The sequence below is a fragment of the Leuciscus leuciscus genome (genome assembly GCF_965113295.1).
Source record: "Leuciscus leuciscus genome assembly, chromosome: 12".
Classification (NCBI taxonomy): domain Eukaryota; kingdom Metazoa; phylum Chordata; class Actinopteri; order Cypriniformes; family Leuciscidae; genus Leuciscus; species Leuciscus leuciscus.
Window position 1 is genome coordinate 623,529 of NC_138736.1, and position 20,000 is coordinate 643,528.

The window sequence follows — 20,000 nt, forward strand, 5'->3', positions numbered from 1 at the left end:
ATGTGAAGGCCTCTTCACCTCTGATGAAGCCTGATCCCAGTTCACATTGATATGCGGAAGCGACAAAATATTTTGTATTATGAATTTTTAAGGCCAGACAAGTAATATGTTGAGGTCAATTTGTAAAGAAAGACACATGCCTGCAGACATTTATATTCAAACACGCATACCTATAGACTGAACATGTGATACGCATGTGCACGCCGTCAGCATTTTCACAGATTCACGTTTCTGAAGTTTGTGCCGAGATCATAAAGCTTTTCAAAATGTTTAAACGCTTGATCCTGTTTCAAGGTTTGTGTTCTCGAGCTCCAAACACTGTCGTCGTGTAAATTAACGTCCAGAACACATTAAAAGTTTCTGTTCTCTGTTAGAGCGGTGTGTGTTACAGCGGCCCCTAAGTTAAAGAGGCTAAATGCAACTTTTTCCCCAAAATAAACGTAACAATAGCCTTTTTATTTTACCATTTATGACTCAAACATCTCCTGATGAGCATACTGACACCTTGTCCGCTCACAGTGGGTGCACCTATAAGCCTGTATCCTATTTTTCCTATTTTCTGTCGGGTCGGATTTTCCCGCGCTGTCTGCGGATGTGACGTCAAGCGCGTTCATGTTAAACGTTTCAGATCACTCTGCCACCACCGCTAGTCAGCAAACAAACTTAGTTTCTCAAACAATATATGTATTTGACTGTTCTTACCTCTGTAAACATAATGTTGACTTCTTTGTAGCGGATGACTTGTGAAGTGTGCATGTACGAGAGCGAGCAGAAAGGAAGAGCAGTTCCGTTTTTTGGCCACAGGTGTCAGTCGCGAGTTTAAATTTCAGAAAATCGCATGTAGCCTCTTTAATAACTAATGATCTTTACAACGGAAGTGAATCAATCAAAACTAACTTTATCTGGACAATAACTTTATTCTAGATCTGCTGTAAAGCCTAAACAATCTCTGTTACTGTAATCTCCTATTATCACTGTAAAGCTGGTAAAAAAAACACTTCAGCAAAACATGGTCAGGTCAAAGTGTCGGAATAATTTTTTGGTCCCAAATGTTTATACATTTCACTGGTAGTCACTGGATGAAGAATATTTGGGTGTAAAATGTCACAGTTTACTTTATTTAGCTCTCCTCACTTACATAAATGAACTATAGTGTCCTGATCACACTAGTAAACAACATATAAAAAAAATATATCTGGTGTCTGAATAATTTTTGGTTTGACTGTATACACTGCAAAAATATTACTGTCTTCCTCAGGGTTTCTGTCTTGTTTTCCAGCACAAATATCTAAACATTCTTAAATCAAGATACATTTACTGGAGAATCAAAATGACTATGACGTTTTGTTTTCTAAAACAAGATCATGAAAATGAAGTGAGTTTGTGCTTAAAACAAGAACATATATGAGTCAGTGGAGTCAGAAAAACTTCATTCAAAGGGGAAACAAGATTATTTTTATTACTTTGTCAGCAGAGATTTTTTTCTTGTTTTAAGCAAAATCTCACTTTTATTATCTTGTGTCATTTTGCTTCTATCTTGATTTAAGAATGTTGAGGTATTTGTACTGGAAAACAAGACAGAAACCCTGAGGAAGAACATACTTTTTGTGTTGGTCTGGCTCCAGTGTGGTACAGTATATGCAACGCCCACCTTTCACAATCCAGACACTTTGTTTTACAATATGCAAGTAAAAAACAGCCCTTCACGTTGGCTTGTTATTTCCATCCTAGGCACTGAGACCACAACAAACCTAAACCAGAAACTGTACTACCATGTCATCGGCACGAGCCAATCAGAAGACGTCCTGGTGGCAGAATTTCCTGACAACCCAAAATGGCACAGTAGCCTTACCGTAAGTGGACTGCTAATTTACACAAAACCCACTATTCAGGAAGATAACATGATGCAACTTGCCCCCACGTTTCACGCAACACAGTATTTGAAGAAATTAACTCTAAAATGACCTGTTCTCTTGTTTCGTGTGATTCTCTTTCCTCCTGTTGCTGCTGTTTAGGTCTCTGATGACGGCAGGTTTGCAGTGCTGTCCATCACTGAGGGCTGTGAGCCGGTCAACCGTCTGTGGTACTGTGACCTGAACAAGCTTCCCAACGGGATCACAGGTCAGAATACTGGGATCACAGGTCAGAATACTGGGGTCAGGGTCAGAATACTGGGGACACAGGTCAGAATACTGGGGACACAGGTCAGAATACTGGGGTCAGGGTCAGAATACTGGGGTCACAGGTCAGAATACTGGGGTCACAGGTCAGAATACTGGGGTCAGGGTCAGAATACTGGGGACACAGGTCAGAATACTGGGGACACAGGTCAGAATACTGGGGTCAGGGTCAGAATACTGGGGTCACAGGTCAGAATACTGGGGTCAGGGTCAGAATACTGGGACACAGGTCAGAATACTGGGGTCAGGGTCAGAATACTGGGACACAGGTCAGAATACTGGGGACACAGGTCAGAATACTGGGGTCACAGGTCAGAATACTGGGGACACAGGTCAGAATACTGGGATCACAGGTCAGAATACTGGGGTCAGGGTCAGAATACTGGGGTCAGGGTCAGAATACTGGGACACAGGTCAGAATACTGGGGTCAGGGTCAGAATACTGGGGTCAGGGTCAGAATACTGGGACACAGGTCAGAATACTGGGGTCACAGGTCAGAATACTGGGGACACAGGTCAGAATACTGGGATCACAGGTCAGAATACTGGGGACACAGGTCAGAATACTGGGACACAGGTCAGAATACTGGGACACAGGTCAGAATACTGGGGTCACAGGTCAGAATACTGGGGACACAGGTCAGAATACTGGGATCACAGGTCAGAATACTGGGGACACAGGTCAGAATACTGGGGACACAGGTCAGAATACTGGGGACACAGGTCAGAATACTGGGGTCAGGGTGAGAATACTGGGGACACAGGTCAGAATACTGGGATCACAGGTCAGAATACTGGGGTCAGGGTCAGATTCTGGGGTCAGGGTCAGCATACTGGGACACAGGTCAGAATACTGGGGTCAGGGTCAGAATACTGGGGTCAGGGTCAGAATACTGGGACACAGGTCAGAATACTGGGGTCAGGGTCAGAATACTGGGGACACAGGTCAGAATACTGGGACACAGGTCAGAATACTGGGGTCAGGGTCAGAATACTGGGGACACAGGTCAGAATACTGGGGACACAGGTCAGAATACTGGGGACACAGGTCAGAATACTGGGGACACAGGTCAGAATACTGGGGTCAGGGTCAGATTCTGGGGTCAGGGTCAGCATACTGGGGTCAGGGTCAGAATACTGGGGACACAGGTCAGAATACTGGGGTCAGGGTCAGAATACTGGGGTCAGGGTCAGATTCTGGGGTCAGGGTCAGCATACTGGGGTCAGGGTCAGAATACTGGGGACACAGGTCAGAATACTGGGGTCAGGGTCAGAATACTGGGGTCAGGGTCAGAATACTGGGACACAGGTCAGAATACTGGGGTCAGGGTCAGAATACTGGGGACACAGGTCAGAATACTGGGGACACAGGTCAGAATACTGGGGACACAGGTCAGAATACTGGGGTCAGGGTGAGAATACTGGGGACACAGGTCAGAATACTGGGATCACAGGTCAGAATACTGGGGTCAGGGTCAGATTCTGGGGTCAGGGTCAGCATACTGGGGACACAGGTCAGAATACTGGGGTCAGGGTCAGAATACTGGGACACAGGTCAGAATACTGGGGTCACAGGTCATGTGTGAATGTTTGTATATAAGCATGTATGTATGTGTGCTATGTGTATGCATGTAAGTATGTATGTAATGTATTTATGCATGTTTGTATGCATGTACTGAATGCGTGTATTTATGCATGTATGTGTATATACACACTCACACCAATATACAGTATATTATAAGATATATATTACGCTGTTATTGAAGGTTTGCTGCCATGGGTGAAGTTAGTGGACACGTTTGAAGCGCAGTACACGTACATCACCAACGAGGGCACTGTCTTCACTCTACGCACCAACCTGGAGGCTCCTCGTTACCGTCTCATTACCATAGACCTGCAGAAACCAGAGCAGAAGCACTGGAAAACACTCATTCCCCAGCATGAGAAGGACGTCCTGGGTAAGAGAACATCTGGAGAACCCCCAGAAATATCCAGAAAAATAAGAATAAAGGTAGTCGAAACATGGGGTTGATGTTAGACAGCAGCTCATCAAACATTAGGTAACACTTCACAATAAGGTTCATTAGTTAACAAATGCATTAACTAAAATGAACTAACAATAAGCAATACATATGTTACAGTATTTATTAATCTTTGTTATTATTAGTTAATAAAAATACAGCTGTTCATTGTTCATGTTAGTTCACTGTACATTAACTAATGTTAACAAATACAACCTTTGATTTTAAAAATGTATTAGTAAATGTTGAAATTAATATTAACTATGATTAATAAATGCTGAAGTATTGTTCATTTTTAGTTAATGTTAACTAAGGGAGTTAACTAATGTTAACTAATGAACCTTTCTGTTAAGTGTTACCAAACATTCACAGTGAAAGAACTAGTCGTGTGAGGATTTAATGATACATGATGATGTGGAAAATCTTTTGCTTTTCTTTTCTTTTTAGAGAGTTTTTACACTGAATATTTTTATTAAGGTAGTTTTATTTTTAAAGGTAAATTTCTGTTAAGACACTATTCTTCATTACAAAATCTATTAAACATTTCCTGTTATTACTCTGGAAAAAAATACAATTCACAACTAATTAAACAGTAAAAAAAATAAATAAAGGATTATTCTGGCCAACAGAAATTATAATTAATAAATTGTATAGAATTAAAACTAATAAAATATGTGACAAAGTGACATGTTAAAGATTAAAGTTAAAAAGATTCATTAGAAATATTTTGGAAACTATTTTCTTAGTATTTAGCATTAGTCAACATATTTGTGTGAAACCGTCACAAGCCAACACACACACACACACACACACACACACACACACACACACACACACACGCTTCCTCTTCACCCACACTATCATTAACTCATTTCCAATAAAAACGAAAGAGCTGCAGAACGACAGTGTGTGTGTATCCGGTGCGCAGGGTTCGTGGAGTGTGTGAACCAGCGCTTCCTGCTGGTGAATTATGTGCATGACGTGAAGGACATCTTACAGCTGTATGAACTAGAGTCGGGGAAACTGATCCGAGACCTGCCGTTAGATGTGGGAACTGTCGTCGGTCTGAGCTGCAAGAAGAAACACGCTGACTTCTTCTACAAGTTCACCTCGTTCACTACACCGGGTAAAGTGCACTAAAACATCTACTGCATGTTCACCTCGTTCACTACACCGGGTAAAGTGCACTAAAACATCTACTACAAGTTCAGCTCGTTCACTACACCGGGTAAAGTGCACTAAAACATCTACTACATGTTCACCTCGTTCACTACACCGGGTAAAGTGCACTAAAACATCTACTACAAGTTCAGCTCGTTCACTACACCGGGTAAAGTGCACTAAAACATCTACTACATGTTCACCTCGTTCACTACACCGGGTAAAGTGCACTAAAACATCTACTACAAGTTCAGCTCGTTCACTACACCGGGTAAAGTGCACTAAAACATCTACTACATGTTCACCTCGTTCACTACACCGGGTAAAGTGCACTAAAACATCTACTACAAGTTCAGCTCGTTCACTACACCGGGTAAAGTGCACTAAAACATCTACTACATGTTCACCTCGTTCACTACACCGGGTAAAGTGCACTAAAACATCTACTACAAGTTCAGCTCGTTCACTACACCGGGTAAAGTGCACTAAAACATCTACTACATGTTCACCTCGTTCACTACACCGGGTAAAGTGCACTAAAACATCTACTACAAGTTCAGCTCGTTCACTACACCGGGTAAAGTGCACTAAAACATCTACTACATGTTCAGCTCGTTCACTACACCGGGTAAAGTGCACTAAAACATCTACTACATGTTCACCTCGTTCACTACACCGGGTAAAGTGCACTAAAACATCTACTACATGTTCACCTCGTTCACTACACCGGGTAAAGTGCACTAAAACATCTACTACAAGTTCAGCTCGTTCACTACACCGGGTAAAGTGCACTAAAACATCTACTACAAGTTCAGCTCGTTCACTACACCGGGTTAAGTGCACTAAAACATCTACTACATGTTCACCTCGTTCACTACACCGGGTAAAGTGCACTAAAACATCTACTACAAGTTCAGCTCGTTCACTACACCGGGTAAAGTGCACTAAAACATCTACTACATGTTCACCTCGTTCACTACACCGGGTAAAGTGCACTAAAACATCTACTACAAGTTCAGCTCGTTCACTACACCGGGTAAAGTGCACTAAAACATCTACTACATGTTCACCTCGTTCACTACACCGGGTAAAGTGCACTAAAACATCTACTACAAGTTCAGCTCGTTCACTACACCGGGTAAAGTGCACTAAAACATCTACTACATGTTCACCTCGTTCACTACACCGGGTAAAGTGCACTAAAACATCTACTACAAGTTCAGCTCGTTCACTACACCGGGTAAAGTGCACTAAAACATCTACTGCATGTTCACCTCGTTCACTACACCGGGTAAAGTGCACTAAAACATCTACTACAAGTTCAGCTCGTTCACTACACCGGGTAAAGTGCACTAAAACATCTACTACATGTTCACCTCGTTCACTACACCGGGTAAAGTGCACTAAAACATCTACTACAAGTTCAGCTCGTTCACTACACCGGGTAAAGTGCACTAAAACATCTACTACATGTTCACCTCGTTCACTACACCGGGTAAAGTGCACTAAAACATCTACTACAAGTTCAGCTCGTTCACTACACCGGGTAAAGTGCACTAAAACATCTACTACATGTTCACCTCGTTCACTACACCGGGTAAAGTGCACTAAAACATCTACTACAAGTTCAGCTCGTTCACTACACCGGGTAAAGTGCACTAAAACATCTACTACATGTTCACCTCGTTCACTACACCGGGTAAAGTGCACTAAAACATCTACTACAAGTTCAGCTCGTTCACTACACCGGGTAAAGTGCACTAAAACATCTACTACATGTTCACCTCGTTCACTACACCGGGTAAAGTGCACTAAAACATCTACTACAAGTTCAGCTCGTTCACTACACCGGGTAAAGTGCACTAAAACATCTACTACATGTTCAGCTCGTTCACTACACCGGGTAAAGTGCACTAAAACATCTACTACATGTTCACCTCGTTCACTACACCGGGTAAAGTGCACTAAAACATCTACTACATGTTCACCTCGTTCACTACACCGGGTAAAGTGCACTAAAACATCTACTACAAGTTCAGCTCGTTCACTACACCGGGTAAAGTGCACTAAAACATCTACTACAAGTTCAGCTCGTTCACTACACCGGGTTAAGTGCACTAAAACATCTACTACATGTTCACCTCGTTCACTACACCGGGTAAAGTGCACTAAAACATCTACTACAAGTTCAGCTCGTTCACTACACCGGGTAAAGTGCACTAAAACATCTACTACATGTTCACCTCGTTCACTACACCGGGTAAAGTGCACTAAAACATCTTCTACAAGTTCAGTTCGTTCACTACACCGGGTAAAGTGCACTAAAACATCTTCTACAAGTTCAGCTCGTTTACTACACCGGGTAAAGTGCACTAAAACATCTACTACATGTTCAGCTCGTTCACTACACCGGGTAAAGTGCACTAAAACATCTACTACATGTTCACCTCGTTCACTACACCGGGTAAAGTGCACTAAAACATCTACTACAAGTTCAGTTCGTTCACTACACCGGGTAAAGTGCACTAAAACATCTACTACAAGTTCAGTTCGTTCACTACAACGGGTAAAGTGCACTAAAACATCTACTACAAGTTCAGTTCGTTCACTACAACGGGTAAAGTGCACTAAAACATCTACTACAAGTTCAGTTCGTTCACTACAACGGGTAAAGTGCACTAAAACATCTACTACAAGTTCACCTCGTTCACTACACCGGGTAAAGTGCACTAAAACATCTACTACAAGTTCAGTTCGTTCACTACAACGGGTAAAGTGCACTAAAACATCTACTACAAGTTCACCTCGTTCACTACACCGGGTAAAGTGCACTAAAACATCTACTACATGTTCACCTCGTTCACTACACCGGGTAAAGTGCACTAAAACATCTACTACATGTTCACCTCGTTCACTACACCGGGTAAAGTGCACTAAAACATCTACTACATGTTCACCTCGTTCACTACACCGGGTAAAGTGCACTAAAACATCTACTACAAGTTCAGTTCGTTCACTACACCGGGTAAAGTGCACTAAAACATCTACTACATGTTCACCTCGTTCACTACACCGGGTAAAGTGCACTAAAACATCTACTACAAGTTCACCTCGTTCACTACACCGGGTAAAGTGCACTAAAACATCTACTACAAGTTCACCTCGTTCACTACACCGGGTAAAGTGCACTAAAACATCTACTACAAGTTCAGTTCGTTCACTACACCGGGTAAAGTGCACTAAAACATCTACTACAAGTTCACCTCGTTCACTACACCGGGTAAAGTGCACTAAAACATCTACTACAAGTTCAGCTCGTTCACTACACCGGGTAAAGTGCACTAAAACATCTACTACAAGTTCAGCTCGTTCACTACACCGGGTTAAGTGCACTAAAACATCTACTACATGTTCACCTCGTTCACTACACCGGGTAAAGTGCACTAAAACATCTACTACAAGTTCAGCTCGTTCACTACACCGGGTAAAGTGCACTAAAACATCTACTACATGTTCACCTCGTTCACTACACCGGGTAAAGTGCACTAAAACATCTTCTACAAGTTCAGTTCGTTCACTACACCGGGTAAAGTGCACTAAAACATCTTCTACAAGTTCAGCTCGTTCACTACACCGGGTAAAGTGCACTAAAACATCTACTACATGTTCAGCTCGTTCACTACACCGGGTAAAGTGCACTAAAACATCTACTACATGTTCACCTCGTTCACTACACCGGGTAAAGTGCACTAAAACATCTACTACAAGTTCAGTTCGTTCACTACACCGGGTAAAGTGCACTAAAACATCTACTACAAGTTCAGTTCGTTCACTACAACGGGTAAAGTGCACTAAAACATCTACTACAAGTTCAGTTCGTTCACTACAACGGGTAAAGTGCACTAAAACATCTACTACAAGTTCAGTTCGTTCACTACAACGGGTAAAGTGCACTAAAACATCTACTACAAGTTCACCTCGTTCACTACACCGGGTAAAGTGCACTAAAACATCTACTACAAGTTCAGTTCGTTCACTACAACGGGTAAAGTGCACTAAAACATCTACTACAAGTTCACCTCGTTCACTACACCGGGTAAAGTGCACTAAAACATCTACTACATGTTCACCTCGTTCACTACACCGGGTAAAGTGCACTAAAACATCTACTACATGTTCACCTCGTTCACTACACCGGGTAAAGTGCACTAAAACATCTACTACATGTTCACCTCGTTCACTACACCGGGTAAAGTGCACTAAAACATCTACTACAAGTTCAGTTCGTTCACTACACCGGGTAAAGTGCACTAAAACATCTACTACATGTTCACCTCGTTCACTACACCGGGTAAAGTGCACTAAAACATCTACTACAAGTTCACCTCGTTCACTACACCGGGTAAAGTGCACTAAAACATCTACTACAAGTTCACCTCGTTCACTACACCGGGTAAAGTGCACTAAAACATCTACTACAAGTTCAGTTCGTTCACTACACCGGGTAAAGTGCACTAAAACATCTACTACATGTTCACCTCGTTCACTACACCGGGTAAAGTGCACTAAAACATCTACTACAAGTTCACCTCGTTCACTACACCGGGTAAAGTGCACTAAAACATCTACTACAAGTTCACCTCGTTCACTACACCGGGTAAAGTGCACTAAAACATCTACTACAAGTTCAGTTCGTTCACTACACCGGGTAAAGTGCACTAAAACATCTACTACATGTTCACCTCGTTCACTACACCGGGTAAAGTGCACTAAAACAATCAAAACATAATCAAAATATACAAAGTATGAGGAAACTACTGCAGCGGTGAACACTAGGGATGTACAATATATCGGCCGATATATGATCATTTTTAATGTTATTGTTATCGGCCCAACAAAACATTTTTGCCGATATATTAAAGCTGATAAATAATGTGTTATTGCCTTCAGCTGAGATGCTTCAGATGCGACTGTTCAACATTGCTTGAAATATGATTAGAAACACTGCTAAGAAAATGACTGTTAAGTGCAACATTTGCAGCACAAGTCTGTCATATAGGCTATACAATTATAATAATAAGAACATCATAATTGTGTGTTTGGGACATGGATTTTAAGGGTGAGACTTCTGTTTTTTTAAATCAGGTGCTCAAAAATGATCTAAAAACTTGGATTAGATTTATCGGCCAATATATCGGTTATCGGCTTTCAAATATAAAGAATTTATATCGGTATCTGTTAAAATGTTGATATCGGTGCATCGCTATAGTAAAAACAGTAGTTCACATGGACTTCTGGAGTGAGAAAAGTGTGTTTATTGTCTGTATGTAATCGCTCAGGTATAATCTACCACTGTGACCTGAGTCGGGCCGACCCCGAGCCCACAGTGTTCCGGCAGGTGGAGGTGAAGGGAGTCCAGTCCAGCGACTACCAGACCACTCAGGTCCGTCCCCCAATAACACAGATATACTCTATAATACAGTATATACACTACCTGTCAAGAGTCTCTTCTGCTCACCAAAGCTGCATTTATTTGATCAAAAATAGTGAAATATTATTCCAGTGTAAATCATCTGTTTTCTATGTGAATATATAGTAAAGTGTAATTTATTCCTGTGATCAAAGCTGAATTTTCAGCATCATTACTCCAGTCTTCAGTGTCACATGATCCTTCACAAATCACTCTAATATGATGATTTGATGATCAACAAACATTTATGATTATTACTAAGTTTAACAAGGATGCATTAAATTGATCAGAAGAGACACTAAAGACATTTCTAATGTTACAAAAGATTATATTTTGTTTTGTTTTTAATTTACTTTCTATTCATCAAAGAATCCTGAAAAATCAAATAAAATGTATCATGGCATGTGTATATATTCTCTAATTATTGTGAACGTTTGAGCGGTAGTGTAATAACACACAGCTGAATGTGTGTGTGTGTGTGTGTTCCAGGTGTTTTACCCCAGTAAAGACGGCACACAGATCCCGATGTTCCTGGTTCACGCGTGCGGCATCGAGAGAGACGGATCTCATCCGGTGTTCCTGTACGGATACGGAGGATTCGAGAACTCAATCCAGCCGCACTACAAGTCAGTGTGAAGATCTCTGTGTGTGTTTGACTGAAGTATACAAATATACAAAAATAGCTCAATATTTGTGTGTGTGTGTGTGTGTGTGTGTGTGTGTGTGTGCAGTTCTGCGTACCTGCTGTTCATAAGACACCTGGGTGGGATCCTGGCCGTGGCAAACATCCGAGGAGGAGGAGAGTACGGGCAAACCTGGCACAAAGGTGTGTGTTCAATGCCCGCTTCAAACAAATACATCAAGTAGAAGTTAATAAAAAATAAAAAATAACAATATAAATAATAAACATATGTAAGTAATAAAAAATAAACGAATACATTTATAAATAACAAATAAACATATATAAATAATATATTAAATAAATATAATAAATATGAACAAATAATAAATAATATATAATTAATAAACTAACAAACTGGTGGATCTTGAGCTGGATCTGAGGGATTGATGTGAAACTCTCAGAAGGTTTCTGATGACTCTGCATGAAAGTGAACTTAATACCAGCTTTGAAAGTGTGTGAAGAGTGTGTGTGTGTGTGAAGAGTGTATGTGTGTGTGTGAAGTCACCCCAGAAGTCACTTATCTGACAATCTGCTCCTCTGTAGGCCTGAAGTACAGAATGACTGTTTGAAACCAAAATGTCAAAGCTTGCTCTATAACATTACAATAACAATTAAATATTTAAAAAAAGAATAGAAGAACGGAGTCCTGCAGTGCTCATCTAAAAAAAATAAAAATAATTATAACATCTTAAAGTTTAAACACTCAATTGTTTTCATAGGACCAAATATTTAGAAAAAAATATCCCATCATATTCATCTTTTAATTAAGACATTTAAATGTGGTAATATTAAAGACTTACTACAAACTTTTTCCTTGCATCAAGATTTTATTCACTGTAATTATTTTGTTTGTATATTTTTAAAAGCTAAAAACCAAAATTCACTACAATCAAATACCATTAACCTTTCCTGGTTACATTTTTGAGAAAGTACTACTCTGCAAAAACTTACTTTCTTCCTCTGTATATTTGTCTTGTTATCAAGATATAATCTAATTATAACCTATATGCAAATATGCAATAATCTATATTATAAGCAAAATGACTGAAGATATTAAGTCTTGTTTTCTGAAGAAAAAAAAATGAAGCGAGTTTGTGGTTCCGATAAATCATCTTGTTTTCTCTCGTTTTCTCTTTTTCTGACTCAGCTGACAGATATGTGTTCTAGTTTTAGGCACAAACTCGCATTTCCTTCTTCAGAAAACAAGACTTAATATCTTCAGTCATGTTTCTTCTCCAGTAAATGTCTCTTGATTTAAGAATGTTTAGATATTTGTGCTGGAAAACAAGACAGAAACACTGAAGAAGAACATCATTTTTGCAGTGTGTATTTTTTATTTCAAATTTAAACATGAAATATATTTTTTAATTAAAATGTATTTATGTCCACATATTTCCAAATAACTCATCTTTCATTTTTTGAGAAATCATATTTCTAAGCCTGTACCTTACACACACTTCCACTCACAGTTCATATGAGACATTTAAATACAGTAAAGATATTATTATCTAATATGACCTCATGACAACTTCAGTAGAAGTGGCACAGTTTACCCCGCCCCCTGTCCCATGTGCAGCTTTGACCTCCAGAAGGCTTTAAAGAAAGGCTTTTGATTTCAGCTGGCACTCTTGGGAACAAGCAGAACTGTTTCGATGACTTCCAGTGTGCGGCAGAGTACCTGATCCGAGAGGGATTCACCAGAGCCGACCGGATCACCATCAACGGAGCCTCGAACGGTGGCCTTCTCGTGGGTGAGTGTGTGGAGAGCTCTGAGGAAACACACAGTCAAGGTTAGAAATAAACACTCGCCAAATGCGGGTTAAAATCAGCTGTGGCGGGAAACGCTGTCAAATCACGAGCCAATTAGGCGTTACTTATTACGTTTACTCACTTTGCTATATATATTAAATACAGCGTATTGCACAGAATCTGCTCATATCTTTCACATCTATCAATACTTGAACACACACGTCAATATGCAATAAATAACGGCACACTTGTTCATTTGCATTGAAGCAATAGCGAAGATTAAAAGCATTTGGTGAACAGAAAAGACATTGTTATTTTCCAACATCAAGATTTTTTGATGTTCTTTGTACTGTATTGATCTGTCCAACTAAAACACATTTATGGTGACAAGGATGAGAATGAAATAGGAAGGGAGCAGGGTTGGGGAGTAACGGAATACATGTAACGGCGTTATGTAATCAGGATACAAAAATCCAGTAACTGTAATCCGTTACAGTTACGTCAAAAAACGTAGTAATCAGATTATAGTTACATTTTGAAAAAAGGGGGAATACTTTCAGGATTACAATGGTTTCATTTAAAACTAAATAAATAAGTAGTTTGGCATAATAACACTATATTAAGCGCTGCTTGATTATACAGTAGTTCCTGGTTCTGTTGCCAGTAATGACTCACGTGTGCCACCCGCTGGTGCATGCGCAAATAACAGCTGTCTACAATCTCCTCAGACGCAGATTGAATCACTGCTGCTAGTAGAAACGATGCTGCCTGCGGGTAATTCGCTTTTAATTCATGGAAATTCCGCTGCTATTTTGTAGAAATTAGGAGAGTAGCTTTTTTAGTACCCAAAATGTCCTTTCTTATCTTTTCTCGCGTAACGGGATGTTCGCTGTCTAGGTAACGTAGGGGAACTCCCACTGCCAACGCCCCACGTCCAGTCAGGCAAATTAAGAAAGATCACGGCTTTAGTCAACATGTAGGCCTATTTTAAAATAAACTAATATGTAGATTGTGTAAAAATTTTAAATGTTGTGTTTTAATTTTTTGGTTAAAAATTCATTAAAAATAAAACAAAATAATCTGTAATACCATACATTAGCCACTAGATGTCTGTATAGCCCTTTACATAAATATATATTCAGGCATGTGTGTATATTTAGCAAATATTGTACACTGGACCAAATTCTTAATAAAAAAAAAAAAAAAAAAAACATTTTTAATAATATTTCTTCTTGCTTGACTTTATTTATATACGTGACCTTGAAGTAATCCCAAAGTAATCGGTTACATTACTTTCATATTATAGTACTTGGATTACGTTACTGAATACTTTTTTTATGAAGTAATTTGTAACTGTAACGGAATACATTTTTAAAGTAACCCTCCCAAGCCTGGAAGGGAGGAGATGCTGGATGACAGGATTTTGTTTGAATAAGAAATTAATGTATGAAATCCAAATTTTATTATATATAAAAATAAGAAGAAAAAAAGAGAAATAAACCAGATTAACTACGTCACAGCTAAATATATATATATATATAAGCAAGCAAGCTGTCACAAGCTGTAACGTAGTTAATCTGGTTTATTTAATTTTTTTATCTTTCTTACTTTTAGCTAGTAGAAGTTCTAAATGGCCAGTAACTTAAACATTTTGTAGCCAAATTGGCCGGTGAGTGGAAAAGTTAATTTCAAACCTGGACACAATCATCTCCAGCTAATGAAGAACACAACCGATCCGACTCGACAGACTCACACACTCGTCTTCATCGCACATGGTTAAATCAGAGTCGTGCTGTAATGGAAACGTATGGCTGTGCAGCTGTGCGGATCCAATGGTGTGTGTGTGTGTGTGTGTGTGTGTGCCGTTACTCACAGCGAGCTCTTCTGTTGAGTAAACATGACATTAACACTCAGAGCTGCTCACTCTTCACTCTCATTAAACAGCAGATTTAGCAGGAGACGCCGTCGTTAGATGAGCAGAAGCTGCCAGAGCAAATACTGTTTCAATCTCTGTCTTATTCAAAGCAGAGAGAGAGAGAGAGAGAGAGAGAGAGAGAGAGAGAGAGAGAGAGAGACATGACAGAGTCTGTGCGGTTATTGAGTATATGGGGATTGTGTGGTTATTGAGTATATGGGGATTGTGTGGTTATTGAGTATATGGGGATCGTGTGGTTATTAAGTATATGGGGATCGTGTGGTTATTGAGTATGGGGGATCGTGTGGTTATTGAGTATATGGGATCGTGTGGTTATTGGGTATATGGGAGATCGTGCGGTTATTGAGTATATGGGGATCATGCGGTTATTGAGTATATGGGGATCATGTGGTTATTGAGTATATGGGGATCGTGCGGTTATTGAGTATATGGGGATCATGCGGTTATTGAGTATATGGGGATCATGTGGTTATTGAGTATATGGGGATCGTGTGGTTATTGAGTATATTCAATTCAAATTTCTTTATTGTCCTCCTTGAGGCAAATTGTTTTGCAGCAAAACAGTTAAGTTTGAAAACATATACAATCACACACACAATACAAATACGAGAAAGACTCTGCCTTCTTGCTAGCGTTAAAAAACAAGATAAAAACAATACAGCAGACATCAAAGCGTGATATGTTATATACGCTTTGATGCAGAATTAAAAAGTAGAATAGCCGCGGGTACAAATGAGTGTCTATACCTATTTGTTCTAATTTTGGGAAGTGTCATTCGTAGTCCAGATGGCAACATCTGAAATTCAGACTGCAGGGGATGTGAGTTGTCTGGCAGAATAGATTTAGCCCCATTTAGCATCTGCAGCTGATAAAGTTCCTCCAGACCCTTCTGCTTAGAGCCTGTAATACTGCTGCTCACCTTAATTACCCTTGAAAGGGAATGTTTTTGTTTTATAGTCGTAGATCCGTACCAGCAGATTAAAGAAAAGGTGACAACTATATATATATGTATATGGGGGATTGTGTGGTTATTGAGTATATGGGGGATTGTGTGGTTATTGAGTATATGGGGGATCGTGTGGTTATTGAGTATATGGGGGATTGTGTGGTTATTGAGTATTTGGGGATTGTGTGGTTATTGAGTATATGGGGGATCGTGTGGTTATTGAGTATATGGGGGATTGTGTGGTTATTGAGTATTTGGGGATTGTGTGGTTATTGAGTATATGGGGGATCGTGTGGTTATTGAGTATATGGGGGATTGTGTGGTTATTGAGTATTTGGGGATTGTGTGGTTATTGAGTATATGGGGGATTGTGTGGTTATTGAGTATATGGGGGATTGTGTGGTTATTGAGTATATGTGTGATTGTGTGGTTATTGAGTATATGGGGGGATTGTGTGGTTATTGAGTATATGGGGGATTGTGTGGTTATTGAGTATATGGGGGATTGTGTGGTTATTGAGTATATGGGGATCGTGTGGTTATTGAGTATATGGGAATCGTGTGGTTATTGAGTATATGTGTGATTGTGTGGTTATTGAGTATATGGGGATCGTGTGGTTATTGAGTATATGTGTGATTGTGTGGTTACTGAGTATATGTGTGATTGTGTGGTAATTGAGTATATGTGTGATTGTGTGGTTATTGAGTATATGGGGGATCGTGTGGTTATTGAGTATATGGGAATCGTGTGGTTATTGAGTATATGTGTGATTGTGTGGTTATTGAGTATATGGGGATCGTGTGGTTACTGAGTATATGTGTGATTGTGTGGTAATTGAGTATAAGTGTGATTGTGTGGTTACTGAGTATATGTGTGATTGTGTGGTTATTGAGTATATGTGTGATTGTGTGGTTATTGAGTATATGGGGGATTGTGCGGTTATTGAGTATATGGGGGATTGTGTGGTTATTGAGTATATGGGGATTGTGTGGTTATTGAGTATATGGGGATTGTGTGGTTATTGAGTATATGGGGATTGTGCGGTTATTGAGTATATGGGGGATTGTGCGGTTATTGAGTATATGGGGGATTGTGCGGTTATTGAGTATATGGGGGATTGTGTGGTTATTGAGTATATGGGGATTGTGTGGTTATTGAGTATATGGGGATCGTGTGGTTATTGAGTATATGTGGGATTGTGTGGTTATTGAGTATATGTGGGATTGTGTGGTTATTGAGTATATGGGGGATTGTGTGGTTATTGAGAATAGGGGGATTGTGTGGTTATTGAGTATATGGGGATTGTGTGGTTATTGAGTATATGTGGGATTGTGTGGTTATTGAGAATAGGGGGATTGTGTGGTTATTGAGTATATGGGGGATTGTGTGGTTATTGAGAATAGGGGGATTGTGTGGTTATTGAGTATATGGGGGATTGTGTGGTTATTGAGTATATGGGAAATGCAGGAAAACAGAAAGGCACTTCATTTGGGCGTTCAGGGTTTTCACAAGTAACAGAGTTTCGGTATTCAGTGTTCTGCTCAGTTTAACAACTAACACATTTTATTCCGCAAAAATTTCGCAAACTTCCCCCCAAAATTCAGAGTCAAAAAATCTGCTGCTTCCACCTACACCTTGTTGTGGGTTACTAGTGTGTGTGTGTGAGTGAGTGAGTGAGTGATTAAGTGAGTGAGTGTGTGAGTGATTAAGTGAGTGAGTGTGTATGTAAGGAGACAATCAGAACAAGATGCGTGTGTGTGTAGGCGGTGCACCGGTTTGAAAACAGTGGCGGTGAATAAATTACTAAGCATTTGAAAAATCCTCTTTACTCTGAATGTGTTAGCTAGGTTAGTGTGTGTGCGCCGATCCAGACGTTTAGTCACAGTATAGAAACGTGGCCTTTAAAGATGTGAGGTGTGTCAAATCGGGCTGTTCTATCTGAGTAATCCACACAGTGAAGCCCACTCATTTAAGCGCAGGTGTGTGAGTCAGTGTAAATGCGGTAAATTCTGGTAAACGTGGAGTGTGTTTGGCCATTTCGTACAGTGGGAGAAGAGTGATGTGTGCTGTGTGTGTTTCAGGAGTGTGTGTGTGAACCAGCGGCCCGTGTGCTGTTTGTGTTTCAGGAGTGTGTGTGTGTGTGTGTGTGTGTGTGTGTGTGTGAACCAGCGGCCCGTACAGTGGGAGAAGAGTGATGTGTGCTGTGTGTGTTTCAGGAGTGTGTGTGTGAACCAGCGGCCCGTGTGCTGTTTGTGTTTCAGGAGTGTGTGTGTGTGTGTGTGTGTGTGTGTGAACCAGCGGCCTGTACAGTGGGAGAAGAGTGATGTGTGTTTTCCTCTGTGTGTGTGTTGCAGGCGCGTGTGTGAACCAGCGGCCCGATCTCTTCGGTTGTGCCGTCGCTGAGGTCGGGGTCATGGACATGCTCAAGTTTCACAGGTTCACCATCGGTCACGCCTGGACCACCGACTACGGCTGTGCGGACGATCCGGAGCAGTTTCAGTGGCTCATCAAGTAGGGCTTCCGGTCTTCTGGACAACCTGGAACACTATAACCAAATAAAATAATAGTCAAGTCAAGTCTCCTTCATTTATACAGCGCTTTAACAATATAGATTGTTTCAAAGCATCTTTACAGTGATAATAGGAGATTACAGTAACAGAGTGTTTATTGTCCAGATAAAGTTAGTTTTGATTGATTCACTTCCATCGCAACAAAAACTTTGAATGCGTTCTGGCCAGTTTCTTTGAATACTTACCATGAGTGTGATGTGTCCGGCACAGGTACTCTCCCCTCCACAACCTCCCTCAGGCTCCTGGAGCCGGCGGCCCGTATCCCGCCATGCTGTTGCTGACGGCGGATCACGACGACCGTGTGGTTCCTCTACACACACTGAAGTACGCAGCGGCTCTCCAGCACGGCATGGGCCGAAGCCCGGCTCAGAAACAGCCACTGATGGTGCGAGTCGACACACGCAGCGGACACGGGTCCGGCAAACCCACCGCTAAAGCCATCCTGGAGGACACACACGTCTTCTCCTTCATAGCGCACACACTGGGACTCGGCTGGAGAGAGTGAGAAGAGGAACACACTTACACTGCCAGTCAGAAGCTCTGGATCGGTACGATTTTTAGGTAAGATTCACCAAGGCTGCCTTTATTAAATAAAAACAACAACAACAAAAAAAACCAGTAACATTGTAAAATATTAATGTAAATCATCTGTTTTCTATGTGAATATATAGTGAAGTGTAATTTATTCCTGTGATCAAAGCTGAATGTTCAGCATCATTACTCCAGTCTTCAGTGTCACATGATCCTTCACAAATCACTCTAATATGATGATTTGATGATCAAGAAACATTTATGATTATTATCAGTGTTGAACACAGTTATTACAATTTTTATTTCAGGATTCTTTGATGAATAGAAAGTTCAGAAGAACAGCATTATCTGAAATACAATCTTTTGTAACATTAAACACGACCGTTCAAAAGTTTGGGATCAGTAAGAATTTTTATTTTAGTTTTTGGAGGAAAGAAATAAAAGAAATCAATACTTTTATTCATCAAGGATTAATTAAATTGATCAAAAGTTACAGTAAAAACATTTATGATGTTTCAAAAGCTTCTATTTCAGATAATGCTGTTATTTTGAACTTTATATTCATCAAAGAATCTTGAAATAAAAATGTAAATAACTGTTTTCAACACTGATAATAATCATAAATGTTTCTTGAGCATCAAATCCTCATATTAGAGTGATTTGTGAAGGATCATGTGACACTGAAGACTGGAGTAATGATGCTGAAAATTCAGCTTTGATCACAGGAATAAATTACACTTTACTATATATTCAC

General features: G+C 40.2%; 1 protein-coding gene across 1 annotated transcript in view; it reads left to right on the forward strand.

Moving 5' to 3' along the window:
* Positions 1-20,000, forward strand: part of LOC309510893 (prolyl endopeptidase) — a 28,168-nt gene that overhangs the window by 7,356 nt on the left and 812 nt on the right. The window contains exons 6-15 of the mRNA XM_082185870.1: positions 1,732-1,853; positions 2,016-2,121; positions 3,947-4,138; positions 5,130-5,327; positions 10,702-10,805; positions 11,322-11,458; positions 11,564-11,658; positions 13,134-13,265; positions 18,500-18,656; positions 18,926-20,000. The exon at positions 18,926-20,000 is cut by the window's right edge and continues 812 nt beyond it. Of these exons, the coding sequence (XP_082041996.1) occupies positions 1,732-1,853; positions 2,016-2,121; positions 3,947-4,138; positions 5,130-5,327; positions 10,702-10,805; positions 11,322-11,458; positions 11,564-11,658; positions 13,134-13,265; positions 18,500-18,656; positions 18,926-19,220 (1,538 nt within the window). The 3' untranslated portion in view covers positions 19,221-20,000. The remainder of the gene's footprint in view (positions 1-1,731; positions 1,854-2,015; positions 2,122-3,946; positions 4,139-5,129; positions 5,328-10,701; positions 10,806-11,321; positions 11,459-11,563; positions 11,659-13,133; positions 13,266-18,499; positions 18,657-18,925) is intronic.